The sequence below is a fragment of the Scophthalmus maximus genome, chromosome 11 (assembly GCF_022379125.1).
Source record: "Scophthalmus maximus strain ysfricsl-2021 chromosome 11, ASM2237912v1, whole genome shotgun sequence".
In the NCBI taxonomy this organism is placed as follows: domain Eukaryota; kingdom Metazoa; phylum Chordata; class Actinopteri; order Pleuronectiformes; family Scophthalmidae; genus Scophthalmus; species Scophthalmus maximus.
Window position 1 is genome coordinate 5,682,036 of NC_061525.1, and position 19,878 is coordinate 5,701,913.

Here is a 19,878-nt window from a genome sequence, read left to right on the forward strand (position 1 = left end):
GAGAATGGTGTAGAGAAAAGAAAAAGAAAAATATTGAGAAAAAAATCTATATGGTACAAAAAACATACTAATCAGATAATCATTTGATGTCTTTGAAAACAGACAGTAACAGTATTGTATTACCCTCTTCAACAAAGTTCTCCATATGCTGTAACTGTGACTATTTGGACATGAAAAACAAATACAAGAAGAACACAAACAAGGCTAACCTGATCCTCCTCTTTGCCTTCCCTACGGCTGCTGCTCCTCCAGCTCCTTCTGCTTCGTCCTTCGCACTCTTCCTCTGTTTGAATTTTGGGAGAGAGAACTCCACGTCCACATCACTCATCTCGAGCCTGGGGGGTGTTCCCTCGATCACCAGTTCCTCCCTGCGCTTCTCTTTCAGCCTCTTCAGACCAAAACGACCACCTCTTTTCTTCTTGGTCTTGAATGGCTTGGTGCCCTTTACACTCTGAAATACGTGCAGACACACGTGAATGACAAGAGGGTCATTCAACGACATTTAATGGGCCTACAAATTTGAGTCTGCTATCTGTTGTTGAACAATTTAACTACTGGAAGTGTATTAAAACTACAAATGCGCTTTAAATCTAATTGAGTTAAAGGATTAGACTAAAGGTTTTTAAAAGTTACAGTTTAATTTCAAAGTTGTCACAAAACCCTAGTCTTTTGGCTTTTTAATAAGCCTTTTAATCAGGTATTTACTCAATTACTTAAATATTTAAAAATTACAGTCCCAGTCCCCTGCCTATCTCTAATCTTCTAACCCCCTTCTTGGCAGCAGAATCATCAAGAATTTGTCAGGGGAATGTTGTAGTTGGAGAAGAAAGAGTCAGCCATTTCCATAATGCCTTTAACACAAGTAAATACTGCATAAACTACATGTAACATATGCTTTTATATCGACAGCAATGGTATATATGATCCACAAAGTTTGCTGTCATACATTTGCATTACTCTTTTTCCTTTTTGTTAAGTGCAAATAGAACCTATACCTTATATAACATATAAATACAGTATATATTTGATTACCATTTTGGCCATCTTGGCTTTGGGACCTTTGACCTCCACACTGGGAACTCGAGGCCGCACGCTGACCTCTGCTCCCGGGATGGTCCTTTTCAGTTGGAAGCTGACCTTATACGGCTCTGCACACTGAAGAATCTTCAGAGCATCTTCATACTTGACATTGTCGAAGTAGACCTTGGCACTAAGCAACTGGTCACCTTCACACAAAAACATTACGAATTAATGTGTCCAGTGTAAGAACCTGTCAAAGTGCATTCTGAGTCCAAAGCTAGTTATCCATGGCAACTCTGACTCTTGTTTAGGGAGAATAGGGCCTCTTTCATTCCCACTCCTTTCCTAGAATGCCTGTTCTTGCACTATGTAACTCCGGTGAGCAGGTAAGTCTCCTACAAGAAGTGCCTAACTGATTGTCAAAACTTAAAGGTGAAATATTATGCTCATATTAAGGTTCAAACCTTTATTTGAGTTAGCACTTGAAAAGGTTTACATGATCTAATGTTCAGAGAAAGGCATCAGTGTTCTCATAATGCCCATTCCCGCTCCTCTATTCACCCTCTGCGCCTGGATTTCTTCTCCCGATAAACCCCAGTCTGCTCTGATTGGCCAGCTGACCCAGTCTGTTGTGATTGGTCAACCGATTTCAAAATGTGTAGGAAATATCACGCCCCCTCACCAGAAAAATGGAGCTTCTCAGATTGCAGGTGGAGTTACCCCAAAGGAGTTCAACTGTGACATCACAGTGGGAGAGAAATCTGAACCAATTGTTCAGAGCCAGGCTGTAGGGTTTAGCCAGCTCACAGAAAAACGACAGGGTGGTATTTTTTCACAGTTTGTGGGCTGTCAGGCACCAGATACCCACATTTATGTGCACAAACACTGAAAAGTGATTTTTGCATAATATGTCACCTTTAAGTTGTCAGAATCAGGCCCAACAAGTTCTAGATTGATGCCAAACTTTAGGTCAGTTAAGGATTTAGAAGTCATTTAAAACCTCCATTTTTCTCCTTTTTTTCTTGTAGAATTAAAAAATGCCAATGGAAATATCAATACTAAACTGTTGAACAAAGCATCAGTGGTGGTTTCCAAACCCCAGGAAACACTGGTCATGTTTTTCCTCTTTGGATTTTGTTTAATGTAAAGCACTTTTTTGAGGTGCATGTTGCCTGAATGAATTGGATGTGATTGTGGGTACCTTGCTGTAGACTGAGATGTTTGGCAGCTGGGGAGTCTTTGAGGACGTCTTTAACAAAGATCCCTTGCTGTCCTCCACCAGTCACACTGTAGCCGCTGGCTCCAGCCTCTGCCTCCGTCTCCACCACAATTTCCATGGACTTTGAGGTTTCTTCCACACACTAAACCACACACACACACACACACACACACACACACACACACACACACACACACACAGACAAGTCATCACCAAAAACAAGGTACATTTACTAATTGTGGTTCGTTTGATCTTAGGCTGAGCTGTAGAATGGTCATAGTTACAGTAGTAAGACGTTGACAGTGGAATGCTTCCATTCTTTCCAAATATTGTTATCAGGTGACCAGTATAACTTGAACAAAAATGTATTATGTAAATTAATGGTATAATGAATCAAGGATAAATGCTAGCAAACAACTCAGATAACAACTTTCAGCAGGAGAATATGGCAGTTATCTTTTTTAAATGACAGATTTGGCTTCAACACTGTTTTGTAACTGGTTGCACTTGCTTCAGTGCAAAATTTACTGTACAGTTATTTTTGACTTCACTTTTCACTTCTGAATCCATTATACAGTCATGGGGGAAAGGTCACTGTATTCTTGGACTACATCCCCTCTTCAAAGAACAAAGGAAATAACTTCTTTCAACAATTCAAGGAACTTGAATACTGTTTTCAATTGTGCATCTATATGTTTATCTTTCAATATTAATTATTATGGTGATTAAACAGACACAATACCCACTGATTAGGTACCAAACATTTCAGCCTGAAAAGTTACATTGACAGTGTCTATCAGATTCCATCTTACTGTCTGTTTGTCTGTGGGGTCCGGGTCCATCTCTGGTTGGGCCAGTTGGCAGGTCGACTCTCTCAGGTGACTTCTCTTCTGACTCAACACCTGTTTCAGCTCTGCATGAAGCTTCTCCTTCTGCACCTGGACACAACGCAGATAACACAAGGTGAGATGGTCTACACTGTGGGCGGAGATCACAGAAGAGCAACCACCATCATAACTATGTCTGGAAAAGTTTTGTTAAAATGTTATTACCAATAATCGGTGTTTTACTGCTTTAACCGAGATTCTGTTAATGCTGCTCCACTCCCATTTCTCCACTAAGAACAGTCTTAGTTTTGTACAATTACAAAGACAATGATGGTGAAAGTGATTTCATTCATTATAAGTCCTGATGTTAATCAATTTAATTAGATTTTTTTTGTTATAATATGTTAAATTGTAACTTTTTATAATTTCACTTCCCTCCTCTTTTTAAACGTGTTTTAGATAATCTATTTCCTTTGTCTTTTGATGGACTGACTGACAGTTTAACTCTATTATCCCTTAAAGATGTTTATGTATGAAAGGGGCCATTTAGTTTATCATTATTTTATTATTAACAGTATACAACACAGTGATATAATTTGAAGAGTACATCAGTATGCTTGTAATTTGAAGAATACATCAGTGTCCTTTGTAAACCTTCTATTTAATCTTGATAATATATCGAGAACAAATTTGAAATTTGAGAACAAACACAATTATCCTTTATGTATTTACAGAATATACTGTTCATATTATATATTTTGGTCATTTGTATATAAGTGGTTGTTAAACAGATGCTGTGTAACTGGCAAACAATTTGTTTTTCACATGAAATTCAGTAAACTTCCAAACAGCCTCTTAGCTGACATTCTCATTAGAAACCAGAAGGTGTCACGGCCTTTTGACAAAAAACACTAAAGTTGCGAACATACTACTTTTTAGTCCACAAATGTGGGTCAGCGTGTTTCACATAGCCTGCAGCCCGATGTTAGCTCTGCCACATTCAGATGTTGTTTGTTGGCGACTTTACGTCCAGCACCTGCTGCTGCGGCGTGAAAAGGCCGCGGCTGGCCTCTGTGCTGAGGTGGGAGAAATGAAAGGTTGTTTATGTTGCGGACAATGACCTCAGCAGACCGGACAGGCCCAGACAATTGCGGTCCAGTTTGAATTGGTCTGGTGGCTGCTGGGGTCAGGAGGTCAATTACAATGCTGCATTTTCATGACAGTGTCGCTCGTGAAAAGTTCAACATCATGATGTTTCCTTCATGCGACTGGAGGTCAACGTCACAGGGACTCTCTTTAGTCCACTAAGTGTAAATCACAAAGCTTTGAAACACTTAAACCTAACTCAACTTCAGTCTGGACTAAACCGGTGTGCCGACCACAATGATCGTGTCCATGCAGCCACATGACCAAAAGAATTGTGGATTCTGCGAAAATGTGTCTAATGAAAATAGTTGTTTTTTAATACAGCGAAGCTTCTGTCATTTTTTTTGACACAAATGATTAAAATCTCACCATTCCTCTATACCTTTATCCAGACATTCCTGAAGAAGCATTTGTTTTATATATTTATAAAAATGTATTTTAAGTGAGTTCCCTCGTGTGTTGGAACTCACAGCAGTATGTTAATACAGGTAGGTCGTGTGTGTGTGTGTGTGTGTGTGTGTGTGTGTGTGTGTGTGTGTGTGTGTGAATGTGCGTATGTGTGTGCGCATGTGTGAATGTGTGTGTGTGTCTCACCACTCGCTCGGGGCTCTCCTGTTCGTCTGCGGAGCCGCTGTGGTGAGGGTTGCGTTGTGGACCGGTGGGGGATCTGTTCGAGGGCGGCGACCGCCTCTTGTCTTTTACCTGTCCACAGAGCAGGAGTCAGTGTTAAGTCACTTTGTCAACAGTTCATGCGGCAGCAGTAGTTTCACCCTTTTACTCCACTAATGAGATTGTTTGTGCCACCAAAGCTGCTCTGCACCGCAGCCTGTGGGAGACTCCTGTGGGAGAATCTAAGAAGCACGAGGTTCGTGATGTGAATTTTCCCTTTTTAATTAAAATAACTACTGACATTCTCGGCTGTCAGGCCCTCCCCTGCTCCACTGATGCTGCTATTCAGAAGAGAAATGGTCGTACTGAGAAGCTTCCAGCTGCCTTGTTTTAAATGCTTTGTGCATGTGAGGCTCTCTCATTTTTCTCTGCACCAGTAAAAAAAAAAAAGAAGGAAATATGAGCTGTGGGTTTGCTCCTCTCTGAGCTACTCTGTATGCTGATTTTGCGTTGCTACTACCAACCACTTCACTTGGGGATGTCTTCTTGACAAATCCCCAAAAAATTCTAAACAGGGATTGACAACTGAACATTAGTCAGAACACAGAGGCATGAGGAGAGAGGTAAATTAATTATTATTTATTAACTCCTGATAACTGAATATAAGAGATACGATAAGATAAGATGGGTACTTTATCGATCCCAAGCTGGGATAAATATCGATAAAGTACAAATTAAGTATAAATTAAATATTTATAGGTGTTGTTTTATTCCCTTTCTCAACTAAAGACCTTTAGCTGGACTAAATTAAAATGAACTGACTTTGCTGGGTTCTCTTACCTCTTACCTTCTTTCTGGAGGAAACGTGTCGCTGTGTCTCAGCCTCCCATATCTCCTTCCTCTACTTGCTCCTTTAACTCTTGCATGGTCAATCTTGTATAAACATCCTGTTCTAACACTTCACCTTTTGTCAGACTGTCGGCACTTCTCTGACTCTTCAACTTTCCAGTGCAGACTGTATTCTGAATTCCAAAAATAATTTAAATGATATAAACCACAATAATGTATGCTGTAATCGGGAGGTGACATGTTAAATTTTAAGAAGAGGGATTGCTACTTGATATCAGGACTGCAGGATAACCATAAAGGCCTTGCTTAATTCTTAATTTTATTAAATAGAACTGCTATTAGGCTATACACACACGCATGCACACACACACACACACATATATCTTTGCCCTGTTCTTTCACTGGATGCAGGCATTGATGATGCTTACTTTTCAAAACACAGTTTTGACAGTATACATTTTACCATGAATTATGTAACTGCAGCAGCAGGAGTGCGGTGTTGTCAGTGTAGGTTGATTTCCTCACCAAACATATTATATCATAAAAACTATATCATGTCTTCCCTATGATATCTTGTTATAGAAATGGCTTGGTCTGAGATGTATTTTCAGCAGCACAGATGCTACTGAATAATTATAGCAATATTAAAGGGACATTACAGGCTGCGGTGCGTCTCTATGATCTTCTTGCTTTTGCTACTTGTCACTTTGATCATGAAGGTGACTCTGCGGGGGGTATGTAAGATACAGTATAGTACAGAATTTAATATTCATTGAATTTAGTTAAGAGAATATTGCAGATCAGAGACAAAAATGAAAGAAGGGCGGGACTGACAGAAAAAGACACAGTTACAGATCCGTCTGCTACTGTAGCACCACGGACAGCAACATAGATTTATCAATACACAGCACTGATAGGCTATTGATATGTCAGAGCCATAGTTCATGATTCTGACCTCGGTCAAATTAAAGATCAACGAGTCGACTCACATATTCAGCTAAACACACACCTCTGCTATAAGAAGATGGAGGGGGTGTTAGGTGCTTGTTGCCTTTTGGTCACACAATGACACACACACACACACACACACAAACACACACACACACACACTTATTCTGCTCCTGTTGAAGTTGCCTGCTCATCTCCTCTGTTACCTCGTTACATAACATAACATTACATTCATTAAGCAGACGCTTTTTTCCAAAGTGACTTGCAATAAGTGCATTCAAACATGAGGATAGTGCCTAAAAAGTTCGAGAGTCGTGCACGTACATAAAAATGACACGTGCAAGTGATGTTACCCCTCTTACTATTATATTAGCTCATATGACTAGATCTATGAATTATCCAACAGGTCATAAGGAGGAGGTCTGTGTTCACTCACGGCTGAATCTCTGGTCTGACTGAAACCATGGCTGTCCTCTTCTCTGTCAGAGTCTGGAACAAAGAAAAAACAACAGGTTATTTTGATTGTTAGATTAGTAACGGTGCTTATTGCACATACATTTTAATTCCTAGGTTATTCGTCATGGTGCATGAGAGGCTAGAAATGCAAAGCCACTTCCTGAGCTGACTGAATTAATTTACCTGATTTTCTTATAGATAAAAGCAACACAATCATGGACTCGATAAGTCTTACGCCTGTATGATAACCTCATATCCCTTAAACAAGAACAAGAAACAAAGCTGTAAAAGAGCTCAGTTCAATCTCTTTTCTGATTTTCTTTTTTCCTTTGCAAACAGACTTTCCCCCGTTCAGTCTATAAATACTTTAGGAAAGTTGTAAAACTTTAGGAGATGATGTACAGTGGCTGATCACACATCCTTTCCAGATCTTTCAGAACTAATTAAAAATTGAAAAGGTGTTTTCCTCTTTAGCCGCAGGCTCTCACTGGAGTCAGTTTGACACGACAGCAGCTCACACGAACGAATCATGGGAGGACCGCTGACACATCAGAAGAAAATCGTCATGCAAAAGTAAAAACTGCAACAAATAATTGAATAATACATGTGGATGAATGTAATGTGATGTTGCACTATCCCCATGCAGGACTGACATGCCACCAGAGCATCAGGTGTATGTCAGGCTTGTGTATAAGGAGTTTAAGCAACTGATATAGTGGCACGGCCTCAGTCTGAGGCTTCTGGGGCGGCGGCCTTGAGATTCTTTCCATGGTCTCGGTCATGTTGCTGCACCGGCCACTCGAGCCCAAACCATCTGCACGAAATCCGCACATACCTTGAGGAAACCGAGAGTACTACGCGAACAAGTCCCTGCAAGCAGTGCATCTGTGACAGAAGTATACCTCATCACAATGAGCCAACATCTTGTGCAGTTTGATCTAAAATCAAATGTTGTGAGCTTTTAATATTTTCATTGGCTCTGAAGCAGACAGAGGAGGTTTTGGTGTGTACAGAGCCGAAGGTGGAGGGAAAGAGCAGAGATCAGTCCATGGTGTGTTGAACCGAATCCCGGTCAACCAGAATCTCAGGAGTCAAACACGCATGTGTGTGATGTGACAAGGACAGATATCAAACTGAAAGTTGATGCAAAGGGCACAAATTAAATTGCTTACGTTCTGTAAACACATCTCGTAACGTACAGCGGTAAAGCAAGTTGGTGACTGTTTTTTGCTTCCTAGATAAAAAGATTTTTTTCCGCATTGCAACAGCAATGTTCCTAAATTCACTTTCCTCACACACATACACTTTTCGGCCTGTTCGCAAACAAACGCGATTTACAGCAACCAGGCACCGTGCAGGAAGGATGCCAACAGGAGCCATTGGACCGGACACAATACAGATATTGCACATTTGTTTCGAAACTTCAGCAGTGCATGTTGCAGCAGAACGTTTGAGCAAAACTACCAACTGTGAAGACGAGAAACTCCATCAGAAGAAGAAGCGAGCATAAATATCTTAGGTATATTAAAGTTTTTTAAATTCCCCCCATTGCACAAAGTTGTGCGTTAAACTGCCAAAGAAGGTGATGTGAACTACACAGACCTTTGGTTGGTCAAATCAGTGGTTTGATTCCCGGCTCCTCCGGTCTGCAAGTCAAAATGTCTTTGGACAAGATACTGAATCTTGACTTGCCCCTGACGATGTACCATGTGTGTGTTTTGAGTAGTCATTAAGTGCACTATATAATACACAGTCCATTTACCGTTGACCATTTAAAAGTACTAGTTGATTTAAATGGAGTGTGTATTGGTCAGTTTACCACCGGCAGCACAGCTCTGCTTGTTTGTGAATCACTTGGCTTTCAGTCTCTGTGGCCCCCAGCGATCTCATTCCTGACAGTCCTACCTTCGTGTGATCACTTTTTAAAAAACTGTCTTAGCATAGCTGTGTGTGTGTGTGTGTTTATTTTTGTGTATGCAAAGAGGAAGGCCCGTCTGTGTGTGTGTGTGTGTGTGTCCGCGCGCACTTGTAGGGCGTGTAGAGTGTCAGCGTGGATGCCGTTCCTGTTTGGGTGGGTCGGAGGTGTCCGGTGTCTAGCAGGTCACAGGGAACACATAACACACATTCCCTGCCGCCCAGCCGTCACTGTATCAGCCACAGAGGGGCAGAGACGGACATTAATGGAATAGAACAAGTTTTATGGACACTCAATACATAGAAGTGATAAGTGATGAGAACAAAGACATCAAAACTATCGCCGGGCCTCTTGTACATCATTCACTCTGACTGTTACCATTTATAAAGCCTGTGATAACTTGTAGTGTTAGACAAGTAACCACGCAATAACATATATATATCCTTTAAGACACTGAGCAGATCCAGAATAGGATGGTTTTTTTTTTCTCCAAATCAAACACCCACTGAAAGGAAAAATGAACTGAACTGATCAGAATGACCTTATTGTCATTATACTCCGGTATAATGACATTTCGTATGGCCTCTCTCATACAGGATAAGGAACAATATATAAAAGTAGTAACAGACAAATGGAAGCAGTAGTGAACAAGTCATGCAAAGTGACACTTGTGCAAGGATGTGTTTAAAAATTAAATAGAAATAAAAGGCACAGTCAAAATAAAAGGCAGGATGGCGCTTGTGCATGTAAGAATTGTGCATGCGATTTTTCATTCTAAAAAAAAGCGGCGTCCATAAACAAACACTCGAGGGTTCAGTCATATACTTGTCAGACAGAGACATTCCCTATGCTGTGTTGAGATCCAAGCTTTCTAACTATTATTCTGCTGCGTGACATTTCGTCAGGTGCAGAAGCAACGACAGGTGTCAGTCGGAGTCGACTGCTGCTTCATTGACCTACAGATAGCGGAGACAGCAGCGGCCGTAATGTGCAGGACGGTACTTTTGTCGTTTAGAAATCTAGCATGTACAGAAAGTGATCTCTTTAGTTATCTATAGTTTGACTTAATTTGATCAAAGTAAAAAAGTTTTCCTGAGCGACAAGTTTATAAACTGAAGCCGCTCTTTTAGAGGAAAACGGAATATTTAAGTTTGAGTAAAAGTATGGTTGTCAGCTTCGATGAAACGGCTTTAAACTGCAGCTCTGCGTGACAGACAGGCGTCAGCAGGTGGAGGAGGCGACACTCCCTGGACAGAGTGAAGGAATGGAGGCGTGGCAGGGGAGGTGGAGGGGAAGATTTCAAATGCCTTGCAGCCCAGTCTTATTATAGATCTGGCCCCCGCAGGCCTGCCCCTATCAACGCGGACCCTCAACCTCCTGCATATGTAGGTGTAGAGTAGTGGAGTATTTTTACTGACTGTTTAAAAAAAAAAGAAGATTGTCAGCATATAAACACAGAATCTCCTGGATAATTTCTAGATTACATTTTTGCCTCACTGTTACCATGGTGACCATGCTACCATGATCAATTACAAATATTTCAACTTGACTTCAGGGAAATTACATTTTTTTCCCTCCTGCTACATATGACAATGACTGCAATAACAGGGCATTAGAGATTTGGGCAGGAAAAGTTAGTATAAGTTAGAAAATGATGTGGCAGTGATGTTACTGTACTCATCCATACTTACAGTACTGTACCTGTGTCGGACAGACCATTGGGTCCACCGCGACGAATTTAATACAAACTCCCATCAACCAAATGTGCAATTATCATAAAAAAAGGTACCAGAAGAAAATAAAAAAGTTATAATCCTCCATAGGGTACATTGTAAGAAGCAAAGCAACATTGCTAATATGATCCAAGGAAGCTAAGTGTGTCGCCGAGGAGTCTCGGCTCTTTTCACACCGAGCTCTGAATTGGAAGATCAGAGGACAAACCGGAGAGCTACAGAGCTCGTCGGTGCCGTCGGCCACTCCGCAGTTTGAAGCTTGTTTACGTGGCATTTTTTTACTAGGATGCTGAGTGCCGGTCCAGCCATCTGATGCCTTGCTTAAGGGTACCGAACATCAGACAGCATAACAAACTGCAGAAACTTTCCCTGAATAGATAAGGAGGCCTGAGACCCTACGCGGAAGAGACATTACAATCAATAATCACATAGTCAGTCTGTAAAAGTGATGTACATATTTATCCGGATCATTTTTAAACCATTAGCAACATGTGGATGTGGTGATTTTTCTTTCATCGCCTGACTCAAACAGTTAAAGCTTTAGTCTGCGAGGCGTACGCGTTCCGGACTGACTGTCTGAGTGATGAGTTGGCCGCACGTGTAAGTGAAATGTTAACTGATAGGTGCTAGGTGGTAAAAAAGGAGAGAAGGTATGAACAAGTCCATTAAAGTGCAAAAAGCAAGAGAATGAGAACGTGAAGAGCCTTAACTGCATCCCGTGCTCCCCGAACATTGTACCTCTTATCTCGATCCATCTAATGTTTCTGCTCCAACCTCAGCTCTCTGTGTGGTGAGTGGGACACTGACAGTGTCGGGCACGTTTGTCACCGTTGATCGTAAGAGGAAGTATTTGATGAGGGAACGTGGTTTGTTCAAAGTTCACTTTGGATTATTCTGTTTTATGGAGGATGCTGAAACGCACGAGTGGACTACAGCAAGCGGCAACAGGCTGAGCAGGGACGACAGTTGGTGGGTGAAACATTCATAATTAGTCCTCGTTGAATTAAAGAGGGGTCAAAAAGATTCTGAACAACTGTTGTTGTTTTCTGCATTTCAGCACAGTCTGTATTTAGGACTCATACCATGCTGTAGATTGTTTCATGTTTGAATAGGCCTTTAAGAGTTTCCATATATCTGTCTTTGTTTATTTTATGTTTATATTATTCAAGTTTGCATATGACGGTGGACCTGTCACATCCGGCCACCGCTCATCTTTTTTGCTCAGTGGCTTCACTGTAGGTTTACATATGAGCTATTTTAAAGTCGTGTAATTTGAAATGTCTTTATTAGGAGGGACCCCCGGAGAATGTGTCTATGCCCCTCTGCGCTGAGAGGCGAGCTCCGCCCCTGCTGCGATGCTTACATCCCACTCTGTTCAACTTTGCCGGCTCACAGACTCCGTCAAAACGCCATTGACCTTGCGATTCCACAGTGATACTCCCCGTTATGTCACGATGCAGGACTCTGGCAATACTGCTAATTCTCATGAAAAGGTATTTCATGAGCCCTCTGCGACACCAGACAACATACTGTAAATATACACCACGACTGAGAAGCATTTCAGTGCAGCATAATCCGCTGACAGTCACTGGAATTGGATTTGACATCAGCGAAACTGTCTCGTCCGTGAGTTTCCCGTCTTCATGTTCATCCTTGTCTGTAAAAAGTCTCTGAACACAAATCAGATCTCCAGCTATGTATAACCACTATATAACAAATGGTGCACAGTGGAGTATCTAGTTTTGACTTCTGTTCTAATTAAAACCCTTAAAAGCCTCATTTCGAAATTCACCGTACTCACACCCCAGGCAGCTGCACAAATTCCAGGGGTGCCAGCATATTGTAGGGCGAACCACTATCGTGTGAACTTAAAAATGGACCAATTTAGATCATATATAACATTGCTTACAACCTTAAATGGCTCCCACACGTTCCTCTGGCATCATTGACACGACTGCAACGAGGTCACGTGTTTTGGAAATCCTAACTAATGTCTTTCAGTGAATGTGACGGTGGGATTTGAGCATCACACTTTTAAAAAAAACGACCCTGCCGCTGTGATCCTGTGCAGAGGCTGCTCCGAGCCGATCAGAGACGGACAAGTTAATGATGTTACAGTGGGCCGAGTAATGGCAGGACGCAAGTCCCTGCTTCAAACAAAACAACCAGCGATCTGCCCTTTACAAGAGTTGATTACAGTTCTTTGACACAACGCTGCAGCGGCGATGCGGCACATGAGAGACAGCTGAGGATGTGGGGCTGGGATTTACCCGCGGACGGAGGTATTATCAGCGCAGGCCAGATATCGACAAAAATAGGTATTCTGCTCACTCACGGTTACATAAGAGAACACACTCACACACACACACACACACACACACACACACACACACACACACACACACACACACACACACACACACACATGGAGGAAATGGCGCGATGCATTTTTCACAATTGGTGGCAGCCCGAGCATCTACAGTCACACAGACCTTAATGGGTCTAATTTTAGGACAGTCACAAGACCAGAGGAGGGAAACTGTTTTTATTCCAGATACCAGACTGACTGCAAATACTTCAACAAACCACACTGAGATTCAGAAATCAGCGTCATTCCTTTCTAGTAGGCCTCACAATGAAGGGGAGACACTACAGGCAAAAAGCAGGGGAAACGCACAGGTCAATTTTGAGATTTTGGCCCATTTCACTTCCAGAACACTTCTTCTTTCAGGCTAATTGAAATTAATTTCCAGAATACAGATCTCTAGTATTAGTGTTTATTTTACTACATTTTGTCTATACGTGTATGTACATTTCTTCTAAATTCACCGAAAGGTTGCATTGTCATTTTGGCAAACTACTGATGCGCATTTAATTAGTAAACGCCTCATTTGCATTTGAGGAAAAAGAAGGAAGAAATGCTAAAAAGGCAAAAGAGGGCCTGAAAAGGACACAGTTGAAAGGTGGATGAAGGCAATGTGACTGTAATTTGTAGTTTGAAAAACAGTGAAGAGATGTAAATGCACAGCGTGAGCATCATATTCTCTGCCGTCATGTTAGATGAAGAGAAGACAAGAGGGAGTCGCTCTGTGTTCGTGAGCTCGAGTGAAAAGAGTACGAGTGGGAGACTTCCACGCTTTCTATGGTTCATTGATTTTCTTTCACTTTTCACGAAGCACCGTCGATTTTGTCAAACAGGTGCACGCGGTGACCAGTCGACAGTGTACCTGAAAACCGATAGACAGCGTCAAAGACAGATTAGTGTTAAAGGGTCACCACACCCATTACACCCCCCCCCCCCACCAACATGTAGTATTTTCCCTTTCTGAATGAACAACTATCTGTACCCGCACATGCAGAGAGTTGTACTTTAATTTGTTCTGTCTCCACAAACGATGAACGTGAAAATGATTTCATCCCTATGAACACTTTTTGTAATAGTAGGAACTATTAATAGAAAAAACGTTTTTTACATGCCATTGATGAATAGATGCAATTTGCATTATGGAAAATGTAGGTGGGTTTTCAGAGTTCGACTTCGACTTTCAGCATATCTCTGCCTCTGCTGCTTCAGCTATATCTGTCCCCTGTGCGTCTGGCAACTTTATGAAAGTGCAATATTAAATCACGTTTAAAGATAACCTCTTTTTACACCGGGGGGACCAAAGACATTAACTGATATTCAAGTCTTCTGTAGCATTGTGTTGTTTTTAAGGGAAACACTCTTGTCTTTCGCACTGAGGTCAATATGACTGCGATAAGAGCCAACAACAACTGTTTATCCATATGTACTGATCTCACTGTTGTTATCAAAGCAACAACACTCTCCATTCTTAGCGATAAAGGTGACAGAAATTTAAAAAAAAAAGAATCCATCACCTCAGGTCAGCGCTGCTGCTGGCAGGGGTGGAACATTACAGTGGATCTCTTTGTGTTGTGATGTTGTGTTTAAAACACGCTGTATTATAAACCTTCATAGATGCTACAGCTTCCACCACGACACAACGGGAACACTGCCAATGGGCCTAGCTGCCTGAGCTGCAAATGTAAAAAAGCGTTGCTGCTGTGCTCACAATGTCCAAACCCCTTCAAGATCGGTGAGAAAGATCCCGGCATGTCTCCTTTGCCATTAGAGACATCAGATGGACAAAACAAGACACACCCGCAGACGTGAGCCCTTGGACAGGAAATGCCTCCGTGTAAACAGGAAACAGAGATGTTTTGGGCAGATGCACTTGGGACATGGTGAGAGAGACACACACACGCACGCACGCACGCACACACACAGCTCAGATCATATCAGGATGTCAATTTGCCTCTGACTGTTAAACTGTATTTTACATTGCAGTGAATAAATATATCTAAATGATATCTAAAAAAAAAAATCACATGCACTCTCAAGTCATTTGTTTACATCAGTTTTCCTTCCTTTGAAACCCTCTCGGCTCCATGTGTACGCCGAGAGAAGTTCCCCCACGCACGTACGTCAAGCAATGTTTCCTCATGAGCCCCCCCCCCCCCCCCTTCCACCAAAACTGCCCAATCAACTCTTGACCCTGCTTCCTGGTCTAAAATTAACCCCACCCACAACAGCAAACGCCACCACCCAAAGTCTGTCGCCAGGAAACTGCTCTCATCATCCATCATTTCATTTTTGACATCATTTACTCTCAGCTCACGCACATGCATGCACACACACGCACACACACACACACACACACACACACACACAAATTGCACCTGCTGCCTTTTTATTTTCTACGCATCTTCCAGAGCAAAATGTTATCTCAAAATAACAGAGATTATGATTTCTTAGAGCCTCCGCAATAACAAAATGCCACAAGAGTTTGACACCTTCGACTTTATTTGTAGCAGAGACAGTCTGTACTGACGGAATTAAAGGAGAGTCCAGTTACTGGCCTCCATTTACTCAAGTCCAACATGTTATATTTCAGCGAAAGCTCAGAAAGATATACGAAATAATAATAATCTGCTTTCAAAAAGGACAACCCTCAAATCTGCTGCTGATCCCTGTCAAGTGAACCTGGCAGAAGATTTTAGGCCCGCAATGCAAAGGAATGCTTGACCTTTGACCCCAGGGCCTTCATCAGTAATTGTTGAGTAAGGTAAGGAAAGGATATTGACAAATCTGCCAGCGAATCTGCCGCCACACTGGAGTTTTCCAGTTTAACTATTTATTCCATGTGTTCGGGACCTGAATGGATTATGACCGTGTCATGCTGGTGCCGGTTGACTGTGCTACCGCCGAGATGATCGCTGGGGTTTCAATACTACTTCGCTGACACCGCAGAAGATTGATGTCAACATTGAACTTCCGGTCAAGCATAAGAAGCCTGTCTGTGCCCTCTCCTTTAAACAATCAGCTGAAAGCAGAAAACCCTCAGACAGCAGAAAACAGTAAATCACTCCAAACCTGTCCACATCAAGCGGTGGAGAAATCTACTTCAAGGGGCTGAATGGGAATATATTTAGGTAACAGAAGACAAGTAGAATCGCCAGAAAGTAGAATCTGCCTTTTAGAAATGAAGTTTGATATTATATATAGAGAGTTGTGTAACACTAATATCAACACCAATATCAACCCGGTCCATACATTATGTAACCCAGTGCCACACATATGTTGATGATCCTCCGTCACAGCGCGGGTGTGTTTTGGCGCTCTCAGCCTCTGGACCCTCTTTGGACCAACGTGCATACCAGGCTGGTGGGCGAGCTCTGAAGTGGAGCTGGAACCCCGGAGGGCAAACAGATCCTGTGACCGTCACACCGCAGCTGTCGCCGGTGTGTAACGTGGAGACAGGGGCTATTTGAAATCATTGCGTACTGCATATCACATATGAATAATATACTGTCTTTGAACAAAGAGATTCAGAATTATCTAAGGAAAATCTATTATTTTTAATAAATTAGAATTTAGTTTTTCCCCCCTAAACAGCTATAAATTAAAAATGCGAAGGTCAGTCTGTTTACTTTGGATTACGCCGCTTCTCATCTTCTATCTGACTGTATACTGCTTAATTAGCAAGTGCCAGAGCAAGGGGTGACTACATACATGTTCTATATACATTTTAAGCATTTATAAAGGACAATCTGTTATTTCTATGCTTCTCCATAAACGCTGTGGAACTCGTGGTGTCGTCCACTGTCGGAGGCGCCACCCATCTGGCGCTCCTCGAGGTTTTAAATAAATGTTATGAATAATGTTCAAGTGTTATTTGAGCCAGGTCTCATTACAAAACACTCTTATAAACTCGGAGGCATAGTGACATGCCATCACTGCAAATAGTTACCATAAACCTCTGAATAGCCAAGTGTTTGTAACCGGCGACTGGCATGTTGGAATAAACACAAGCGGCAGCTGTCTTACTAAAACTGTCTTTGCATGTAAACAGCGTGCTATTGTCACGCTCTCCAAAGTCAGCAATGTGGAGTCTGCAGGCTGCCACATGAGCTGCTCTGCGCCACTCTCGGCAGCTCCTGAGCGGCCAAATGTTCAAGCAACATCTCAAGAAAAATAAATCAAGATTCAGGAGGATTCAAAACTATCTTAAACAAACTCGGGGAAAAACAGAGGCATGGTCGCTGACCAAATACTGTACACGGCTGCTGCTACTCCAGAAAGTGAGGCATCAGTCCCCTTTAGCTGCGAATTCTAACACCTGCTTCTCCCTCTGCAATAACCAGCCACAAACCATAAACCAAAAGAAACAACGGCACAAAGCCCTCAGGTGTCATCGGACTGCCGTGTGTCGTCAGCACAGAGTCTTTATTAAACCACATCCATCCATCCTACCTTAATTCTCCCCCAGCGGTTCAAAGGTGACCGATCTCCACCTGCAGCGGCAGAGATTCAATCTCAGCCTCTCTCTCTCTCTCCTCTGCTCCTCCTATGACTCCCTCTCTCTGACAAGTCACTTCCCGTCTCTCCTCAGCTGCCGTCCTTCACTTGTTGATTTGTCGCTGGTATTTTTTAATCTCCTCAGCCTCTTTCCGTCCACAGCCTTTGCCCCCTTGCCACCAGCCAGCCTGTTGCTCCCCTCACTAAAAGCTGCAGGCCTGGCCCGGGCCCATGGCATCTCCAGAAGGGACACATCCAGCCGCCCGATTGGCCGCAAGGCATAGAGTCGTGCTCCATATTAGGGCAGCAAAGGGGCAGGGCTGCACGACTATGATAAAGGAGGGAGGAGAAGAAGATAACAAAGTTTGTGTCATAGTGGACCGTCTGTGTGAGTTGTGAGGCTGCCGGGCGACTGCCTTTCTCCCTCCGTCTCTCAGATTCCTGCGGCATTCTTCCGTGTCAGACTTGTTCTGTGAAATCCATCATTATCAGTGTTCAACAGAGACGTTCAATTTGACGTCGATGGACACTGAAATCGAGCTGATGATTTTTTTTTGAACTTGCTGGAGATTTTTTTGAACTTGCTCCATGTTTTACTTTGGCTCAAGAGGGCAGTTATCAGGAAAATAAATACGGGGGTGCTGTATCCCCATTTCCACCAGTTTAAAGTGATGTAGTGATGATACACTTCAAAAACCTGGCAACATCATCGTTATTGACTTAATGATTTATCATTTCAAAAGGCTATAAAATAAAAACTAAGAGACAAAGCTCTTTGTAATCTTCCATCCGACCGCATACTGCTTGGTGACTGGTCTGCTATTAACGTCCGGTGACTTACGATGATATGCAAGTTGACCAATTGCAGAGTTTCCAAAAAGGTTATGCACATTCAGTCCATGGTGTCTGAAATGAGCTGGTACATGCTGTGGGGGTTTTGGTTACACGGGTTTTCTCTCCGGTAACTTACCAACTGTCGGTAATTATATCTCGATGTTCTGGCTGACCGGAACGTAGAGCTAACCTCAGACCTGGAAGCACAAAATAAAGCGGAAAACAGGCTCTGTCTTTCAATACCTGGATGAACTTTCCAAGTTATTTTTATCCTAAATGGCTGAAAATAGAAAGCAGCAGGCCTTGGATCTTGTTTTAGAGAGAGTATGACTCTTTCTTTCAAGAGCAGCTGCTGTTGTGAGCTGAAAGATTTGTGTGTGTGTGTGTGTGTGTGTGTGTGTGTGTGCTTGTCTTTGAGTATCCCTGTCTGCATTTCTGTATGTCAGTGTGTATCTGTATATGTCTCTGTTCGTTTCCTAACTAATACATTCATTGCCACTTTTATCAATATTAATTTTCTGATCGCTGTGGCTGGGTTCTGTTTTCCTCTGTCAGTGAGGTCAGAGGTCACTCTGGCAGTGAGCTGTCGATTCAGCGTCTCGCTCAAATCCACTTCAGCAGAGTGGCTGCTGGACAACAACGGAACTTGATAGTCCAGTTTAAGTGTTGTTCCAGTTCACTGTATCAAAGGCTCACAATCCCCACCTGCCACCTAGAGGAATGATTCAAGGTGGCGCGAATGCAGACAAGGCAAGACCGGCACAACTTCACGCTCGCTGAGGTGAACTGAAGAGGAGGGGGCATCCACTGCTGTGGGGACAATTCAGTATGGATAAATTGAGTTTACATGATGTTGTCAATTTTAAACAAATTGCATGAAAACATGGTTGCAGACTCTTCCCCTGAAGGGGGACTGGAGTTCTGCCCCCAAGGATTCCCCTCAGGACCAACCCAAGGGTGCGGTCAAATTGTCTCCTATTCCTTGACCTCAGTGGAAAATGTCACGAGGTCAAGGAAAGTGTAAAGGAGGACTAGTAGGACACAGGAAAAGCTGACAGCGCTGCTCAGAGAATCCGACTCGACTGACTAAACTAAGTCATCACGCGACGGCGAATGTTATTGTCGTGCGTCTGCGGTGGTGAAACTACAGATTTCCAAAGATTAACTACAAAAAACGCAGCATCTCCATTAGCATGTTGCCGTGTGTTTTACCACCGTGTGACATCAGATGTAAATTATTCATGTATAACGGTAACTGACATGATGACGTAGGTCTCTTCTGGGTCACATTCATACTCTTCTTCTTCTTCTACTTCGGACTGAATCGTAGCAGGAAAAAAATGTCTGTTACATATTTATGACGAATAATGAAGACAGTTTAACTTTTCCTGAGGAAGACGTTCACCTCTTGACATATTTGGGCCGTTAGGAGTTCAAGCTGCCACATTAAAAGACAATAATGA

General features: G+C 42.5%; 1 protein-coding gene across 7 annotated transcripts in view; it reads right to left on the reverse strand.

Annotated features, from left to right (window-relative positions):
- The window catches only part of prx (periaxin), a 34,260-nt gene extending 16,464 nt beyond the window's left edge, over positions 1-17,796 (reverse strand). For 5 of the 7 annotated variants that reach the window (XM_047335624.1, XM_047335623.1, XM_047335628.1 and 2 more), the window contains exons 1-7: positions 17,537-17,796; positions 7,055-7,107; positions 4,807-4,914; positions 3,052-3,177; positions 2,222-2,381; positions 1,033-1,226; positions 210-451 (exon numbers count right to left, since the gene is read on the reverse strand). In XM_047335624.1, coding sequence (XP_047191580.1) covers positions 210-451; positions 1,033-1,226; positions 2,222-2,381; positions 3,052-3,081 — 626 coding nt within the window. In that variant the 5' untranslated portion in view covers positions 3,082-3,177; positions 4,807-4,914; positions 7,055-7,107; positions 17,537-17,796. The remainder of the gene's footprint in view (positions 1-209; positions 452-1,032; positions 1,227-2,221; positions 2,382-3,051; positions 3,178-4,806; positions 4,915-7,054; positions 7,108-17,536) is intronic. The other 2 variants (XM_047335625.1, XM_047335622.1) reach the window with 1 other exon arrangement.
- Between the last annotated feature and the right edge of the window lie 2,082 nt (positions 17,797-19,878).